The sequence below is a fragment of the Mus caroli genome, unplaced genomic scaffold (assembly GCF_978045245.1).
Source record: "Mus caroli unplaced genomic scaffold, Mus_caroli_1 scaffold_10, whole genome shotgun sequence".
In the NCBI taxonomy this organism is placed as follows: Eukaryota; Metazoa; Chordata; class Mammalia; order Rodentia; family Muridae; genus Mus; species Mus caroli.
In genome coordinates, this window is record NW_028227265.1 from 81914981 (window position 1) to 81935673 (window position 20693).

At 42.4% G+C, this 20693-nt stretch overlaps 1 protein-coding gene across 8 annotated transcripts in view; it reads left to right on the plus strand.

The window, feature by feature from the left end:
• The window catches only part of Tenm3 (teneurin transmembrane protein 3), a 623557-nt gene that overhangs the window by 475709 nt on the left and 127155 nt on the right, over positions 1–20693 (plus strand). For all 8 annotated transcript variants that reach the window (XM_029480774.2, XM_029480777.2, XM_029480775.2 and 5 more), the window contains one exon: positions 7280–7402. In XM_029480774.2, the coding sequence (XP_029336634.1) occupies positions 7280–7402 (123 nt within the window). The remainder of the gene's footprint in view (positions 1–7279; positions 7403–20693) is intronic.

Sequence of the window (20693 nt, forward strand, 5' to 3'; positions counted from 1 at the left end):
TGAAGATCAAAGTGCGGTCACTTTGCCTCTTCTTAGAATTGGCAACAAAACACCCATGGAAAGAGTTACAGAGACAAAGTTTGGAGCTGAGACGAAAGGATGGACCATCTAGAGACTGCCACACCCGGGGATCCATCCCATAATCACCCTCCAAACACAGACACCATTGCATATGCCAGCAAGATTTTGCTGAAAGGACCCTGATATAGCTGTCTCTTGTGAGGCCATGCCGGGGCCTGGCAAATACAGAAGTGGATGCTCATAGTCAGCTATTGGATGGAACACAGGGCCCCAATGGAGCTAGAGAAAGTACCCAAGGAGCTGAAGGGGTCTGCAACCCTATAGGAGGAACAACAATATGAACTAACCAGTACCCCCGGAGCTTGTGTCTCTAGCTGCATATGTAGCAGAAGATGGCCTAGTCGGCCATCATTGGGAAGAGAGGCCCCTTGGTCTTGCAAACTTTATATGCCTCAGTACAGGGGAACGCCAGGGCCAAGAAGTGGGAGGGGTGGGTAGGGAAGTGGGGGGAGGTATGGGAGAATTTTGGGATAGCATTGGAAATGTAAATGAAGAAAATACCTAATTTTAAAAAAAGTCAAAAAAAAAAAAAGGTCAGGAGGGAGCAAATGACCGCAGTTCCAAACAGCAGATCTTTATCTCAAGTCTGTGCCTGTTGTAAAGTCTGGTGTCAGTGTAGCAGGGTGCCCCTACCTCATGCCTTTTCAGGTTGTAGTCAGACTGTAGGCCGCAGTTGACATCTCATTTAAAAACATAACTTGAACTAGACGAGTGTGCCTCCATCTCACTCACGGAGGTTGCGAGGGTCCTATCTCACCACACGGGCTCTTCTCCACGGGACTGCCTGATATGGCATGTGACAGCTGCTTTTCCCTATGGCGAGCGGTTGCAAGGGAGAGATCTGAACCACGAGAATAGAAGCTAAAGTCTTTGAGAACCTCAGATGAGAAAAAGACGTTCTGCGCTGCCTGCCTTATGCTTCCGGTTATAAGCAAGTTACTAAATCAAGCCTGCACTCAAAGGGAGGGACGTACATACGGGCTTGCCTGAGTACCAAGAGACAGGGATTATTTTGAACCACCTTAGAAGTATCCCACTACAGTTGACTCACAGGCTGGCTTACTTTTGCTTAAATATGTGTGCAGCACAATGATTGCACACACTCCAGGGCACATGCTAACAACACTACTTGGTCTGCTTCTCTGATTCCCTCCATGGATAAGCAGCAAATTACAGAGGTGACTCTTGAAGCTTAGTCCGGGAAGTAATATGCCTTGACTATGGCCACATGTTATGATTGAAAACAGTTACGGGTCTTTAGGGAACCAGAGAAGAGAGATCTACTGTACAATAGCCTATCAGAACACTCACACAGGAATTGTTCAGGGTACCTGAGAAGCAACAGTCAAAGTGCTAGGAAAAAAAAAATCCAGGTGAATCACCAGACCAGGCTAAGACAGTGAGGCTGGGTCGCTGATGTTTACAGACACCACTGATGTGTGAAGAGGGTGAGTCTCAAGAGATGCTACTTCTGATGAGGCAATCCAAGAGATCTCACAACCACTGAAAGGGGTTTTATTATAGACACCCCCTGGGGCTAAGGAGATGGCTTACAATGCAGGCATGAGGTCCAGAGTTCAGATCCCAAGAGCCCACCTAAAAGCTGGACAGGTATGGATATCACTGTGAGCCCATGCACTTGGAGGCAGAGAGCAAAGCCTCAGGGCAACCTGGCTGGCTCAAGAGACTAACTGATCAGCGCACTCTGGGTTCGACTGAGAAACCCTGCCTCAGTGCCAAAGATGGAGAGGGATTGAAGCAGACCCAGATGCCAATTTTGCATGCAGACATGTGCCTCAACACGTGTGAACAAGCATACACACAGGAGCTCACACAGATAGAAGCAATAATAAATAAACAGATGCTATAGACTTCCCAGTGTCGCCAATTAATTGGACAGTTTGGACATGCTAATTTGTGTTTGCATTGTTATGGAATCTGTCTCCCACACTGCTTCAAAACGCAAGGCTGAAGCTTCATGCCCACTAAAGAGCACCCCCCATTCCTAGCTCCACCGTAAGTTCCTACTAGCTAGCACTCTACTGTGTTTTGCTATGAATTTGAAATTTTCAGATGGTGCGTGAGTGGAACCATATTCATCTTTTTGCAGTTAGTCTATTTCACTGGCCATAGGTCTTCTCATTTCATCTATAACTGTATATACAGTAGGACTCTCTGCATCTGTTTCTTTTTTATTAATTATTTTATTTATTTGCATTTCAAATGTTGTCCCCCTTCCAAGTTTCCCCTCCGCAAACCCTTATCCCATCCCCACTCCCCTTTTCCTCTAAGAGAGTGTTCCTCCGCCCACTCACCCACTGCTGCCTCACTGCTCTAGCATCCTCCTACACTGGGGCATAGAGCCTCCACAGAACTAAGGGACTCCCCTCCCATTGATGCCATCCTCTGCTACATATGCAACTGGAGCCATGGGTCCCTCCATGTATACTCTTTGGTTGGTGGTTTAGTCCCTGGGAGCTCTGGGGGTTGTCGTTAGTTGATATTCTTCTTCCTATAGGGCTACAATCCCCTTCAGCTCCTTCAGCCCTTCCCCTAGCTCTTCCAGTGAGATCGCCAGGTTCAGTCTGATGGTTGGCTGTGAGTATCTGCATCTGTATTGGTCAGGTGCTCGTAGAACCTTTGGGGGAACAGCCATATCAAGCTCCTATCAGCAAGTGCTTCTTGGCATCAGCAATATTGTCCTCTTAAGTCTGAATAATATTCAGGATGTGTGTACCTATTGGGAACAACACAACTGAACCTCTGGTCAGTGTTGGGAACTTCTTCCCTCATCCCTCTCTCCTGCAACCCTGGGGCTTTAGCAAGGTAGCTCCAGGGGGGTTCCCAGGTTAGAGGCTGCCCCTTTCTCCACCCCCTGCCTCCTGGGTCAGGCATGTTCACATAGCACCCAGTGGTAAAGCATCCGGCAGTCTCCCCACGTCTGCCTGCCCAGAGTACAGGAACTCTGGTCAGACGTGACATATTTCTCCTTCCCTTTCTCCCCCAGGGGCCCCCACTTTATTTTGTTCCCAACATGTACCCACACTTCCTTTATTCATGTGTCCATCCCTGTAGAGGACATGATATCACCTCCATCCTTATGACTAGTGTTGCCTTAGGCAGGGCTGTGCAGTGAGCTGAGATTTCCACATCAACATCCACAACCTCTGAGTTGTAACAAGAGCTGGATCAGACAGTTTTCCAGAAGAGGTTAACTTTTACAATCTTACCAGACATCCACACAGGCAGTAGGTTCCCCCCGCCCCCACTCTTTGCCAAGACAAACCATAGCTTCAAACTACAGAGCAGTCTGGGAGACTGAGGGCTGACTGGCACTAACACGGTACGGTACATGAAGTTGCTTGATCACCTTCCTGACACCTGGGATTTGCACTATACAGAGCCTATCCCGCTGTCCTCCCCATGCCGGAGTCACTTCCATCCTGTTCTGTGGGCAAACTGTGTGCACCTTTATTCTAGTTGTCTCCTAGGCTCTGACAGAATGTAGCTGTGGTCTAGAAGGTTGTGGCGCTCGCAGGGGAGGTTTAGAAAAAGCGAGCTCACGGTGACCGTGAAGAATGTGGCAAATGCTTTCCCATGGTCTCAAATCTGTTTTCCAGTGCAGGATTGAAGAGTTGAGCCCACTCATCTTTATTTGCAGATGTATTTAATTAGGCTAAATTTCCCTCTGTTTGTCTGCCAACATACCCATGTAGTTCTATTACACCACTGTTTAGTAATTCGTGGGACAGTTTTGACTAAATTTGTTGCCTGCCCCTCTCTTCTCTCACATTAACCCCTATATATGGATGCATGTGTAACCTGAGGTATATATAAACATCAGAGCTCAATCCAAACAGTGACAGTTTTAAAGTAGGCAATATCCTAAGGCCAAACAACCCATTGCCTTCTATTTTCAGGGAGATGGTAAGCCAGATGTGACATTGGCTGTGGTGCTCATATTCAGCATCTTAAGTGGATTGTTGTAATGATTGTGTGTGTGCATGCATACGTGCGTGCGTGCATGCATGTGTACAATGTATGCATGGTGCTTGTGTGTGTGTGTGTGTGTGTGTGTGTGTGTGTGTGTGTGTAATAAAGCTGTTACCCATCTGGCAAACAAAATAGCTCTCCTAACACAAACATCCTTTTACTTTTTAACATTTAATATCTGTGTACAATCCCATAGATTATCTCTAACCTTCAAAGTCTACCAAAGCCAATAATATGTTCAAATCTATCATTCGAGAAAATGTAATGTTGAAACATGACAATAATGATAAGTTATTTCTCATGGAAAGTTGGCCCCTATGGAATACAGTTAATGAGTTTTATCCCAATAAACCCACTGGAGACTTAAAAATGTCAGACAATGAAACACACTCAGTCTGTGTTTTCTACCCAACTTCCTGCCCCAGCTCAGCAACAAGAGTACCAGAGAATCTGTTCCTGAGTTGTAGTCCATGAGTAACAACAATCTGTAGCCCAGTGACCTTGCCAAATGTTGTGAAAAAAGTAACTCACTCGATATTGCTGGACCAAGAAAAGACCCAAAGCCAAGCTGTTGTCTACTGGAAGTGTGTAGGTTCTGTTCCCTTGTAATGTGGAAAACTCAGAAAGCGAACCATTCGAAGCCAGAGACGGGTTCTATTGATTGTTGCTGTGGTAGAGTACACCTGTCAACCCTTTGCCGTCTGCAGAACCAGCTCCCATTATTTTCTCCAGAAATTGCTGAAGTATGTAAAACCTAGAAGAGTGCGTGAAGCGATAAATGTTTAGAAAGCTCCTGACATTTTGCTGCTCACACACTATGTAATTTAATGCAAAATGACATATGAAGATATACCCCCTTGTAAGATGACGACTTCGAAATTCAAGAATTCTAAAGCCTATAACTTAATCCATGAAAATCAGAGTTTAAAGAGAGTCTCTGGAAGACCATAGTTTAAACAAGGAGTATGCATTTATGCATTTATAACAGATATGCAGCATAGGCATCACTCTATGTTTATTATATTTCTTACTAACATTGTGCATTTGTGGGAGATGTTATTAACAGGACAATTTCCTGAAATTATTAATATTTTTAAAATATCCCATCTATCACATATAATAATAATAATAGACTTTCACTCAGCTGCTTTTCATATATTATACTGATGGAGTCATTTATTAATAATATGCATATACTGCATATTTATTCATTTAAATTTTATTTTACATTTACTTTTTCAAAAACTACTATCTTACCTACAAAAGTATTTTCTTAGATTCTGAATTTTCAGAAGCTGGACGTATCGCTCATTTTAATTCATTGATTTCACAGATAATTATTGAAGTGTACAAGGTATCATTAGTCCTGAACTTAACCCAAACCCATGTCAGACAGCACATGTAGCCTTGTAACTCCAGTTCCCAAAGATCCAGTGTCCTCTGTAGACTAGGGACACTTCCAGGTGCGTGCATACACACAATACACATACATACACATCATTTTTTATTAAAAACCCATTAAACTTACAGATATCATCAGCACAGTCTGCATAGTCTTCCCCCAGACGTCCATCTCCACCATCTTGAAAGATGCGATGGATTGCCAGGGAGTTGGCAGCTTTGTTTAGTTGATTGGGATGCTTATTGAAAGGCGCCACAGCCTGGTTAGGCAACACCAATGCGTCCATAGTCTGAAATCTAGAGCACATAAATAAAATACTTATAGAGGAAAATAACGTCCTGCTGAATGCCAACTATAATTCTTATACTCTGTCTATAATTTTTACATCCATTAAATAAGCTAGACACGCCTCATCTTTAAGTAAACGTCATATGGATCATTAATTTTTATCAAAGATTAAATACTAAAGTAAGGATTGGACCAAAGTCTAAAGACATCCACGGACGGTGCTCTTTGCCCTGGTGTTTTGGTTTGTTTGTTTGTTTGTTTGTTTACAACACTACTTGGATATGTAGTAACAGTTCTCTATCAGAGTCAGTTATCACACTACCCTTAAGATGCTTTCTGGGAACACCAGTCTTTTTCCAGATCACTTGTCAATTCTAGTGTACATAGTGATCAAAATATCAGAATGAAACTCTCTTTCATAATACACTAACATGGCGGTCATTGGGTTTCACTCTGCATATGCAGCCTTCCTGAGGGAATCATGTCTGAATGACCTCCATGTAGTGGGGTCAGTGCCTCGCCATTATTAGTGGTTAAAATGATAGGGATATACTCCTATAAATATTTTACACAAATTAATAAAAATAATATATTAAAATTTATATTGAATTTGTATGCTCACAATCATATCATATAGTTCTCAGGTTATCTTTTCTAAATATTTTAAACAAGGAATTGAGAAACAAAAAAATTAATGAATGTAAATGTGTTATATATTTATAAAATTATCATCATTCTCACTTCAAAAACTCACATAAATTATTTGATAGCTGCATGTTGTTGGAGTGAATCACATGCTATAAATTCAAATTTACTTCTTCTCAATTTTAAGCATAGCACACATCTGTAATTCCCAGCACATAGAAGGCAGAAGCAGGTAGATCTCTGTGAGATCTAGGACTGTGTAATCTATGGAGAGAATTCCAAGAGAGGACTGTGGAGAGAGAGAGACAGAGAGACAGAGACAGCCACAGAGACAGAGAGTGAGGGAGAGGGAGATTATTGCGTTTTGTTTTACATATCTAAGTCTACCCTGATTATCCCATATGCCCTCCAGTTCCTCTGGGAACAAGTTTTTGCTTTTTAGCACAATACAATGGGGAAAATGATGCTTTTAGAGAACATGGCGCAATTTTAACAGTGTGATAAATCTTTGACTAAGGTGTCTTCAGGAAGAGTTGGTGAATGCTGCTGCGGATGATTCTACAGCTTTCTTAAAATGTGGACCACAGACAAGCAGAATAAATAGTGTCTTCTGTTTAAGTCCTTCCTGGTACCAATTAACTGTGTAACACTCCATCATTATTGAAGTGCTGTCCTGGTGCCGGGCACTGCTGTGTGGACTGCATGTGTTTGAGGGGCTCTGTTTATAGTTTGTACTGCACAATTATTCCTGCTATTTCACAAGATGGAAATGTGAACTTTACATATGAGTCTTGTTATGAACATGTGAAGCACTTGCCTTTGGAGTTCGGAACAGCAGACCTTTAAACAATTTGTATGCTTTACCCCCAGCAATGCATCTATTTGGCCTCAACTGGCACTTACAGCAGACGGAAAATGACACATTCGAGAATGGAAAAGTGAATTCTGACACCGTGCCAACAAACACTGTATCGTTACCTTCTGGCGACAATGGTAAGCGAAAGAGTCGTGGAGCCTGTGGTTGGTTGGTTTGTTGTTTGTTTGTTTTTCCCTTTAACGTCACCCTTCATAAATTTGTCTTTAACCACGCTTGCATTCAGCTTCTGTGAGAAAGAATAAAGGTTTGGAGGTGGCAGATATCATCTGCTCATGAATATTTTTATTAATTTACTCGAAAACTTGAAGAGTCAACACGTTTATCGCAGGAGTAATACAATTGTCTGCCTTCGGCGGCTGGTGGTTTGTCTCTTTGGCTGTTCCCTCTTTACGAGCGTGTTCCGAGTTTTGTTTTCGGGAGAAGACTGGAAGACAGTTCAGAATGTCATCTTTCGTGGTACCTTGGGTATATTACATTTTCTTAATTGGGCTTGCACATGGAGCGGGGATAGCATACTAATCTTATTAGAAAAACTTTTAAATATAAACCACATTAAAGGATTTTAACTTAATTGACCTTTTTGCCCAGTTGCCCTCCCTCCAAACCTTTTAGAGTTTGCACTTGGAGGTAATAGAGACTTTTCAATCAATTGTCTCTGAATAAAAACAGAATTTATATGGCTAGAGAGCACTGTATTTCACATTTCCAATATAAACCCCCTCAAAATGGGCATGTGCATACATCCACCCGTGCGGGGTGTAGTTTCGGGTTATTTATGGGTTCGCAGGTACATACGTCAGAGAGAGCGGTCTCCTCTGCGACTTTGAAGAACATGCTGCTGAGTTATTCCTCAGAGCAACCTCCGAGACATCTTTGTCTTCTATTATGTGATGAATGTTTGCTTTAAGGGGTTTCCTTTGCTCTTCTTCCTCTGTCTCTCCCAGGGGTGCGTGAGCTATGCTTCCCCACCCATGATTTGCATCTCGCACACCTCAGTTCTCTGCAAGGAGAGAACAAAGCCAGCATCTCTTTTAGATGCTCGCCTTGACCGGTGGGCTGAAGATTTGAACTTGTTCTCTGTTGTTATCCTTTCATCATTCCCCCTAACAATGCTACTCTCCGACAGTGGTTCCCAACCTGTCGGGTCTGTGACCCCCCTTTGCGGATGGAGGAACCCTTTCACAGAGGCTGCCCAAGCTTATCTACATACCAGTATTTACGATTCATGGCAGTAGCATAATGAAGTAGCCACAGAAATGACTTTGTGGTTGCGGTCACCACAGCATGGGGAATCTGTATTAAAGGGTCACAGCATTAGCAAGGCTGAGAACCAGTGCTCTGTCTTGAGCATATCCACCTTAATGAAATGAAGGGATTTTAGGCCTTAGATTTTCCATGATACTAGTAAATACACCCCCATATAGAACCTTTCATACAATGAACTATCATCTGGTAGCTGCCATGTCACCACAGGTCATCACTGGAGAGTGGGGTCACGGCAGAGAAGAAATATCTCTTCATCAAAACTGCACGTAACACATTTCAAAGAAGTAATGCTTTAATTAGCACGACTGCTATGTATTTTTATACATTGGCACCATGTGTAAACAGATCAGGAAACTACACAGGAATTAAGATCTGTGTGTTTATGTTGTCTGACCCTGAAGCTACCTTTTTCAGAGGATGATGAGCATAAAGTTAGTCAGGTAGAACTTATTAGTTATACCAGGGATTATTTTGACAAATGACAAATCATAATAGTAAAGAATTCCATGTTTCTCGTGGACATTTTGTTTATTGATAGCATCCAAGCCTGTTGTCATTAAAATGAAAAACTTGTAGCTAATTAGCATTACTGAACTCAGAATTCAGGATACTGGGAAAGCTGCGGGTGCAAAGATGTTCATGCCGGGCTCAGTCCTGGCTGCTCACATTCTTTTCCAGGAAATAACTGGCTCACATCAGCATCTCTCAGTGCACATAAGCATGTGTTTAAATCCGAGCTCCTCCACCTATTTACCTTGATACATTGGGCAAGGCAAATCATCATTCAGATTTGCAAGGAAATTTAGAAGAATCCTAGAATAGACTGAGATCCTCTCAGCTCCAGAACATTCGAAGCACGCCATAGGAATACAGCTTTTTATGTAGTGTAGCTCCCTGAGAGATCTCTGGATACAGTTCCTAAGCTGTTGCCTGTAATAGCAGAGAGGAATACATGTCCACCAAACCTGCACACCCATGAGCATGGGCATCATCTATAAATGAAATTTCTAAATTCATATTTGTCTCTCCGTCGAGAAATACACTCCAGTACTTTCTATTCTCCCCCAATAAATGCTAATAAGGAAATAATGTCGTTGTTTGTGGAAAGCTAACGTTTCAAAAACTACCCCTCTTACCCGACAGATGTTAAGATGTGCCTCTGACGTAACTGTGTGTAAGTTTATTCAAAGTAACTTTTCAATCCTTGAGTAAAGAAATCTTTCCCGAAGTGGGTGGTCACAGACCTCCCTATCCTGATTTACTTGTGAAGTCCAGAGAACTGACCTTCCAGCCTGGCGGCAGAACCATGGGATTTATGGAAATCTCAGGTTGGGGGTAGGAGAGGCAGTGCCTTAGCACAAACTTTGTTGAAAATGTGACCTACACAATTCACTTGTCTACTTTACTATTGCCCAGATAAAGCCCCAAATCCCCATATTGTAAAGATGTAATTCTGTTTTTCAAGTAGAGACTCTTGTTGGTCTTTAGTTCTTTGGTGGGCTGGGAAAAGACTGTTTGCATGAATGGAGGAGCCTATAATCTACTTCTTGTAATAAAAAAAGAAGGAAGGAAGGAAGGAAGGTAGGTAGATAGGAAGGAGAAAAAGAAAAGTAAAGGAAAAAGACCTGTATGGCAAATTTGCATTGTCCATGACCCGTCACCCACCACCTTAGATTTGTGACATCCAGACAAGCCGATCTCATCATCTCTTTGACCACAACTTCAGAGAACGCCTTAACATCTGGCACAAGCTTCACCAGGAGAACTTACTATGCTAAGCACAATGAGGACATTACGCCCCAGTCTTCAGATGCGATACTCTTCAATTCTGTGGTCCCCTCGCTTGTATCTCCTAAGTCCCGGTCAGGAGACAGTCGCTGTGCTAAGGGCTCCATCACCTTCCTGCTTGGCCTCAGTCCTAACCAAAGCCCCTCAGAGGTGGTGACATCTGAAAGGAGAGTCCGTGTGGCACTGTTGTCTGTTGCCCACAATTCCTAACGCTTTTCCTTGGCTGAAAACAGTAGGGATGATTTAGCAGAAGTGTGGGTTCTCTCGCAAAACTTATAGGAATGGACAAAGAGGATAAGCAGGCAAGATGAGAGTTTGGATCTCAAATGGCTTCCTTCTAGAAACTAAAATTACTCCCCAGACCAACAGACTCATTTAGCTTAATGTACTGGAAGGAATTACGCAGGACTAGACTCAGATGTGAGCTCCTTCACGTGCTTACTTTATAACCTGTTTGTTAACCTTCCGAGCCTTGATTCTTCACATGTAAAGAGGGACTAATAACACTTAGTTCTTGGCTTGCCAACCTCAGCAGCCTGGATCCCCACACTATATCTTCCTGGCGGTGTTTCTAGCCTCTGTATTTCCCATGAGTGATGTCAAATCTCCCAATTCTGCCCCAAACCCCCACCTTGCAATGTATTAAACAGAAAAATGGAAACCTCCGGAGGGCATGCATGCTCTTGGTTTCCTATAAGCAAAATCTCCATTCATGCGTACATTCGTTGCATTTTTCATCATTGAAACCAAACACTGAATAGAGGCAACTTGAAGAAGGGGGAGTATTGTCTCACAAAGTGACAGGAGAGTCCATCATGGTGGCCAGGGTTTGGTGTGAAGAGCCAGAGGCAGCTGATCACATCATAGCCATAGGAAGCAGGCAGAAATGAACACCTGGCTCACTTTCTCCTTTTTTATTCAACCCGGGACCTCAGCCCGTGGTCTGGCATCCCCCATATTTAATAGAATTTGTCCCACTTCAGCAAACCCACTCTAGAAACTCAATTGCAGATCCTCCCAGAGATCTGCCCCTCCCCCCCCCCGAGGTGATTCTAGACCCTGGTAGTGTGATAGTCAATAGAAACCACCAGATTGCCTGTTTGTGAGTCTCTCCTCCCACCATTCTCCCAACATTCAAGGACATTTGCTCTTTACCGTTCTTGATTCTACTTCCGTATCACTAAAATTTCTCCACTATGGGGCTGGAGAGGTGGCACAGGGAGGGTTTCAGAGTCTGTATTGTCCTTTCAGAAGTCCCAAGTTCCATTCCTAGCACCCATATCGGGCTGCTGCTCACAACCAGTTGTAACTCTAGCTCCAGGGGATGAGATGCCTCTGGCCTCTGAGAGCAACTGAACTTATGCACGCATATGCACACACAGACTCACACACATATGTGTAATTTGAAAGTAAAGACAAAAGTAATATTTTTTAAAATTCTCCCCAGTGTGGTGATACGATCCAGCCAGCATAAAAACATCCTGCTGTCTCTTAAACTTCATGAAAAATAACCCTTTGGCTTCTTCCTTCTCCTTCATCTCCAGCCTACCATTCTCTTCTTCCCTTAAAGGCAGTTCCCAGGGCATTCTAAATCCACACCTTACCTTGCATATGTGTGTATGACAGGCTCCTTTCTGCACTGTTCCTTTGGCATGGCTGTCCTTTGTCACCACCATACCCATCACAACTCATGATTTGCGGGTCATCCGGCTGCCGCCAATTGCCCCAGGGAATATCCGTCCCTTTTTTTCATCTTTGAGCTCTCTCCTTATTTCTACAAATCTTACTTGAACTGTTCACCACCACGGCCTGTATAGCACCACAAAGACCAGGTCTTCGCTCCATTCTCAGTAGCCACATCTGTTTATTTATCTCGAGCAACTCCCCTTCACCCGGTCACTAAACAGGAGGCTTTCTCAGGACCCTGGTCTGTCGTAATGTAATTACACTTGATCTTGTCTATTCTTGTCTTTAGCTAACTTCTGTGTAACTTTGACTCCATCAGTAAGTGCAACCTACACTGCGTGCCTTAGCTCCAGACATTAACTATATAAAACCGATCGGTATTTCTCCGAAGTGTTTTTCCACCCGAGTGTCTTCTCAGCCCCACAAATTCCAAGTGTCAAAAACTGAGCGCATCATCTACTTCTTTGGCTTTCTAGTGCTGCCTAGGAAACCACCCCCAAAGTTCACCAGTTTAGAGAAGGCATTTTTCATCCCTTGCGATTCTGTCAGTTGCCTGGGCTGTTCGCTTATTTTTTTGGCTAGGACTTCTCGTGCAAGTGCCTCCAGATGTCTGAGGCTGCCTGAAGGCTCCATCAAGCTGGAAGTCCAAGGCGGCTCCCTCAACTGGCTCGCCACTGATGTTAGATATTTACATATGCTCAGCTATGCTATGGACATCGAAGGAACATCTGAGCATAGCCCTCCCGTATGGTTTAGGTTTCTCAGAATGCAGTAGTTCTAAGGAAGAGGATCCCACGAGGACTCATTCCCACTGACTGACCCACACAGAAGCTCAGGGCTTCTGTGGAGCCAGCATCAGATATTCTCTTACACATCAGGGAGTCAAGGGCTCTGACTAAGTGGCAAGAGCTAGCCCGGGATGTCTGAGACCTTGGTTCAATTCTCACCACCACAAAAGAGTTTCCACCGATGTCATCCTGACTTCACAATAAGGGGAGTTAAGCGTCCCTTTGTTTTTTAAGGGAACTCTGGACTTTGTTTTAAACTTAATTTTTTTTCTTTACGATGAGAAAGAATTACACTTGCCCCCCCCTTTGTTAAGAAAGTTAGTTTTTTTTTTAATTTGATCTCTTTTTCTTAACAGTGCTGTTTTTAATATATCTTAAATAAACTTACATTGTTTTCTCCCCTTCCCTTTTCTCCCTCCGATCCTTCCTATGTCCCTCCCCTTAACCCCTCTCATGTCCCTCCCCATTAACCCCTCCCCTCCAACCCTTCCCATGTCCCTTCCCTCCAGTCCCTCTCATGTTTCCCCCTGCTCCCTCTCAAATTGATGGCCTCTTTTTCTTTGATTATTATTGTTACTTATATGTATATGTACATTGTATATATGTATGACCCAGTAAGTCCATTTGTTATTTATGTTTATGATTTCAGGACTGGCCACTTTATATGAGATAAGCTGTTAGAGGTCTCTTCCCTGGAAGAAGCCAATTCTTCCCCCTTCTCCACGATTAGGAGTTGCCCTGAGTCCTTTGCCTAGGGGTACGACCCCTCGACATTCTGCCCTTTCATGTTAGTCTGGCTGTTGATATGGCCATTGTTCCTTTGGTGTTTATGGAGCTATTTTCAGAAGACACGGACTCCTGGAGGTCCCCTGGCACTTACACCCCCTCTTCTGAGGTGTCTCCTGAGAGTTAGGTACAGAAGTTGTATTCCAGATGGACCTGTGAGCTGGGCTCCACCGCAGTGCAATTGCATTGGGTACAATTGCAGTTTCCCTGTATAATACATATACTATATACCTATATATGTAAGTATTAGATGAAGTTACTACACTTGGACTGACAGTGCTCCCCAAAACAGACATAGACTATGTAACAAACCCCTGTATCAAGAATGAGCAACCTCCATTTGAGTTTTTTGATCAATATGATCCAAGTGATCCCTAAAAAAGTAGTGGCTGTTGCTATCACCCTTGGTTGTCTTTAAGGGTTTGAAGGTAATTCCCTATTATTGCAGTCACTGAATGCTTAGGACAAAGGTCTCTGGTTACTTGTGCTTTAGCTAACCTAAAAGCCTCCATCTGTTGGATCCAGTTTCCATTCTGCCAGAATGAACTATACAAGCTGCCAAAGGAGGGAAGCAGTGGTCCTGTCCATCTGTGATGCCTATGAACCACAGCACTGACCAACAGGGCCAGATGTCCTAAAAATGCAATGGTAGCTCTCATACCACGGCAGCAACCAACAGTTGTCTTAACTGGACCTACAGCCCATTCAAATGAGGGAAACCATGCCTGCTAAAAGAAAGCTAGCCAGCTAGAAGCTACTCCTGCCAAGTCGCTAGGTCTGCATAATTACTCACCGGCTCTCTAAGTCCTATACCATCCCTCACCAAGGGAGCTTCTCTTTCCAGCCAATGGAGACGTTTCAGAAAGCTTACCGTCTTGATTATGAACACAGGGAATCTTAGTCAGGGTTTCTATTCCTGCACAAAACATCATGACCAAGAAGCAAGTTGGGGAGGAAAGGGTTTATTCGGCTTACACTTCCACACTGCTGTTCATCACCAAAGGAAGTCAGGACTGGAGCTCAAGCAGGTCAGAAAGCAGGAGCTGATGCAGAGGCCATGGAGGGATGTTGCTTACTGGCTTGCTCGGCCTGCTCTCTTACAGAACCCAGAACTATAGCAGCCCCCTGTGTATGGTGTCTCTACTCTTGCTCATCAATCCTTCAGACACAGAAAGGGGGTCCCAGCAAGTCGTGTGACGCCCCCCTTCAGTCACCTAGGTTCCATCCACATGACTTAAAAGTCTCTGTGCAATCTGCTATTCACCATACTCTTCCCGCAGACGTGATGCAGCAGAGAGACAAAGCCTATGCTTTCTGCAGCCCAGCCCACCCAGCTTCTCATGTAATGTCTGATGAGAAATATCTGTATGACGTGGGGCAATTTCTCTAGTTTCATTATGTCGACATTTTCTGGTCAACTAGAAGTAACTCATGAGATTTTTCTGATAGCTTCACGTAGTACTGTAAGTGATGTGTAATGTACATGCACTACATTGCTGAAAAAGACAAGCATGTTTACTATTACTATGCCTTCTTTGCTAAAGCCTAAGGCAGAGGTTATTATTCTCCTGCTAGTCTCACAAGCTATTCGCATAGTCACTAGCCTAGCGTAGCTCTTTATCCTAGTGACTGGCCAAACTACTCTACAAGTTGTATATGTTGAATGAATAAATGAAAATAGTATGTAAAAGTATTTAAAGAGCCAGGGCAGTATTTTATCCAAAGGATATGCAATGCAGATATCAGTGAGTAGAGTAATTAAGCTGTGTTCTGTCACTTGCTGGCCTTTAAGCAAATTGCCTTGTTTGACTCCTCGTTTCTTTATGGAGTGCTAGTTTGCTTTAAATCTGACAATGGTGTAGGAAATTAATGTGTGACCCATGTCACTAACCATTGATTTACATAATTTTCTGTAATCCAATTATGAATTTGTAGTTTACAGCAAAATTTAAAGCATAGATGATGAAATTAGTATCAATCTTATCTTCTTAAACTGTAAAATAGAAATTTTTTACTTATTTATATTTTTGTTACTTAGAGGATTGGATTTATGAAAAGAATTTTATTCTTATTTTTCCTTTTAATGCCTAGTGCTTGTTTATTTTAGATTTTATTTTTTGAGCATATATTATATAGTATGTAGTAACCAAGGCACTGAGGTAAATAGTTTAGGGGAGAGAGGAGACACCTAAGGCTGTCCCAGACACTTGTTCCCAAAGCCCCTGGATTGTTAGGCAAGACAGAAACCAAGCAAAGAATCATGCTGAATTAGAAAGTCATGATATGGAAAAGAGGTGACTCCACTTTTTATAGGAATCTGTGTCAGAGTCAATGAGATGAACACCGAAATTTTGTACAAGCAAATCTAAGATAATCCAGGACTAAGTAAAAAGCCATAAGCACTGGTCAGTGTGTGAATTACCCTCCATCATATCTGACATAGACACGGTTGGGGTGGGAAGACCAATGTAGCGTCTGCTTATAGGGTTTGTCGTTGGACTTCCTGCTCTGTCCATTGTCTCCTTTGAGTCCATCCTGTCTACCCACTTTGAGGGTGGGTCTTCCCTATAGGAATCTTCTCTGGAAACATCCTCAACAGATGTATCAGGAGTGTCCCTCACAGGAGAATCTAATCCTCCGCAGGTTGGCAGTGATACATCACCACAGTAATAAGCATGGCATGTGGCTCCTCCAATAAAATACGAGCAAGCAGACACAAGCTTCTCCTCTTGCTTGAGTCGGAATCAGAAGCTGGTGTGTGTAAATATGCACGTGTGTGGTTCTCCTGTTTAAACTACAGATGCACTTCAAATATATGTGAGTGTCCGTTGTGTGTAGCGGGTTCCTTGTGTATGAGAAAGCTGCAAGAGCTGGAGTTTACAGCCGGCTCCTGGCTGCCTATGCATTGGCCAGATGAGACTAACAGATGAGGCTATAGTAGCATTGAGCTTTATTCAATAGCGTTTATAGTATAAGTGTTGTTGTGATGTATAATATTCCTGAATTATAAGCTGTATTGATTTTCCTCATTATAGTAGTGCAAAGCAGCTCTGTTTTATTCTTTATAGATGGTAATGTGGTACTATGTATCCACGTGTTAAGTCATGGCATGGGGTCCTGTATAAATAGGCATGCTGTCTCAGAGACCTTCAAAGTCTAGACGTGAATGGACCTCACATTACAACATGGAATTGAAGTGTGGGCTGTTGACTGCAGACACACGCCCACCTTCCATCCTGTCGTTTAATAGTTAGTGCCGCCTATGTGAGACCTAGAATGGGTATTATTTGTCCTCCGGAGTTGAACTTAGATTTTGACATTTGAATTTTTCTTTTCCACCTTTTTTTTTACTTTAATAACTATATAGTCAGAGTTTTCCCACATCCTTTATAGAAGGCAGATTTGTAATATATGTAAGAAATGTTTACTTTTTCGGAACTTTGAATGATTTTTCAATATCATAAAATAATTTTCAATGGCATACCAAATTCCATAATTACCAACATGGTTTTAAATACTTTGTTTTATCCTGCTTTAGAAAACTTCTCTATGGGATGTTCTTCAGATATCAGAGTACTTTTTAATGACTTTCTTTAAATATAGCACTCTGGTGATGTTTGCATAGACCTATATGGCAAGAAATAATGCCTCTGTGTATGTGATCTATTTCAGTTTGCCCACACTGACAACTGTATTTTTAAGACATTAAGACTGCTGATAAAAGAACTCAGAGTTAGTAGATAAAAAGACAATCAGTAACTCCCTCATTCAGGCACAACTGAACATAGTGAGATGGTGCCCTGTTGTGTTTGAACACTTGGGACACCTCAATCTCATTGTGGAGACTCTCACTGGTTTGATTTGTAATTAATGAAGTTTGGGTCTATGTAACTCCAAGATACTCTGTTCTCTGGCCCTACGTGTCTTCCATTTTCCCTTCTTTTCTTCTTAGAAACAAACTTGTATTTCCTGCGCACACAACCCTGTATTTCCTGTGCACACAACCTTGTATTTCTTGTCCATACCACCTTGTATTTCCCATGCATACAATCTTGTATTGCCTGTGCACACAACCTTGTCTTTCCTATGATGATTGCAAAGTTCATGCACTAGGGTTGATTTATGATCTTAGAGAGGGGAACAAGAGAGCCCTAAGACTGGCCTTCCTTCCATTTCCTCTGCAGCTAGAGCTCTCTGGAATTCAGGATGAGATAGAAGAGCTCTGTGTCCAAGCTTTTCTCTAAGAAACCCACGAGCTTCAGAGGAGGACTCTATGCAAGTATTTACAAGTTTATCAAATAGTGCCCATCATTTGCTGACTTACTAGGATGTTTACAATTTTAAAAAGAACATTTGAAAAACACTGCCAGAAGTCATAACATATTTGATTTGGACAAATTAAAGAGGTACCATTTTAAAAGCATCAGGATGGGTTTACAAAGGCCCTTTATGAACCTGAAGCTCACCCTGATATTCAAAGGAGCAGCTTAGGCAAAAACAGCGATCTAAGTGGCCACTCTTATGCAAGAATATCAGTAATGTTCTTCCAGCTCCACACTACTGATTTTTACCAAGAGGATTGGGCTGCCTTTTCTTGTTAGAAAAGCCAAATCTTAAGATATATATATATATATATATATATATATATATATATATATATCAAAATAACCTGAAGCCAATAGAAGGGAATAGGTACTTAGATACAAGACTCCTGTTTCATGGAAGAATCCAGAAAGATAAAAGATCTTCCAATTGCATTGTACTTATAACCCCCTTTAAAAAAAAAACTATACACATTTCACTTACATTTAATTTCCAAAGATCATGTGATGAGTTCTGTTTTAAATCTTTTTCTCAATATGAGTTTGTAGTTAAAGTTGTTACTTGAACACATTCAGCTACATATGACCTAGCTATTTTATAAATATGCTAACTGTTTGGGTGATTAACATAAAAGGGAATTGTTTTTGGAAGTAACAGAGTTAAATGACAGGACTGTTTGAGTAGCTTCCATATTCATATGCAAACAGTGAAGAATAAAGCAAAATTCTGAATTGATTCTATTACTCAATTTCTTTCTTATAGAAATACAAACACCCGATCTTTCTCCAAAATCAAGGGATGAGAATGGGCTGTAGGGAAACTTAAAGCACGAAGCTGTTTGATTCTTTTGGAATTGTTTTGCTGCTGCTGCTGCTGCTGCTGCTGCTGCTGCTGCTGCTGCTGCTGCTGCTGTTGCTGTTGTTGTTGTTGTTGTTGTTGCTGTTGTTGTTGGACAGCCGCAATCACGTTAAGATATGCTTACCGGCACTTCCATCACATTTGACTTAGTCTCACTAAAAGCAAACCTGCAGCACCCTTCTTGGTAAAAGATTGGTTACACAGTTTTTAGAATCAGTTCTTTTCTAATACTGCATACCACCCCAGCAAAGGCTTTACCGGAGCTCAGCAAAGCAGTCTTAATTGCATCTTGGTTCTTTTACCGGACCGCATCTGCGTCATCTGGTCTACTTGCTGTGCAGTGAGAAAGTGAACTATTGTTCACTTGAATTCACCTTTGCTATTGTAATAGTTTTGAATGCTTTCATCTCATTATATGCTTTAAACATATCCATCTCATTAGCTCATTTAATTCATAAGGAATATCTACTCTGTAATTTAACTGACAGAGCCAGTATTCATTAAAATCAATTTAACTTTGTCAGGAAAAAAAACTGATGTGTTTTCCAGTTCAAATAGTTAAATCTGGATTTTCTCATAGCCTCTTCATCCTGAGTTCCTCCTCTGTATGGAGATAGACCTTTACCACAAGCTTGACAATTGGACAAATGAAAACATTGCTTGTGGTTTCTATTTATTGCCTTTTCTGTGTGTCCGTCTGAAGCCAAAAAGCATTCTTGGACAGTGACTGAGAATTAGTGCCCTCCCTTGTTGGGATATCTAATGTCCAAAGTGCCAGTAGCCTTTAGCACTCCATTTGGAATCTCACTTCCCCCTCGACGGAGGAACCTACAAGAGAGAGAGCCAGCAAGACTTCCCTTGGGTTACTTGTGTCTTGAGCAAAGGTGAAACAAAATACTTGAAGTTTTCCTTGGTTCAACATCGGGAAGCTTTGTACGGTAGTATAACAGTGTGCAAGGTGTTAAGGATGGAAGACATCCTGCTGTAGGAAATTAGACACAGGAAGGTTGTTGAAGTTCTAGAAGTCAGTTCTCTAACAGCGACCCCTTCCCTTGCTGATTGGTCTGGATAGCGTTCCCATGGCAGTGCAATAAACACAGAAGTAAGTCTCTGACTGTCAAGGTGTGAGAATTCCTCCCCTTCACAAGCAGTTGTGCAAAGGATACAAGTGGACTGACTCCTCTATTCACCGCTACTCATAGTCAGTCCTCTGACTTTGTGGAGCGAGAAGCTGATCTCAGCAGAGTTCACTCCTCAGGACTGCAACCCCCATTCCTATGACAATCACAAAGCCAAGGTTGTCTATCTATCATCTGTCCAGTCATCCATACATTAGGGTTCCCGTGTAGTGTTATCTCTTGGTTTGTCTCATTTGCCAGGCTGACTTGCAGGACTCAGGAAAACACCTTTACTAGCCCTGTTGCAAGACACAATGGAGGGATTTGTAGGCCCAGGGAAGGGAGCAGACACAGTCACCTCTTAGAGTCTCTGAATGCTCAGCTGTCCTGAAGCTCTCTGAACCCCTTCATTTTGGGTTATTATGGAGGTCTCATAACATGGACATGACCAATTAAACCATGCCCATGGGTGATTAACTCAACCCTGGTGGTTATAAGTTGAGACCGGAAAATCACCTCTAACCCTGAGTTAGCTTAGCGCAATCCTAGGCTTCACTCAACCCCAAGTGAACTCAGTAGCATACAAAACCACTGTCACTTCAGAGATTCTAGGGTTCTTAAGACTTATGCCCCAGGAAATTAGGGCAAATACCAAAAGGCATTTCATAGTTGTCCAGGGTCATAACTGTCATTGCTGGAAGATGCCAGGTCTAAAAGACTTCAACGAGAGCACCTGGCTTCAAAGATTCTATATCATTTTGACATGACTGGCCGTTCTCATTTTGGATACCGAA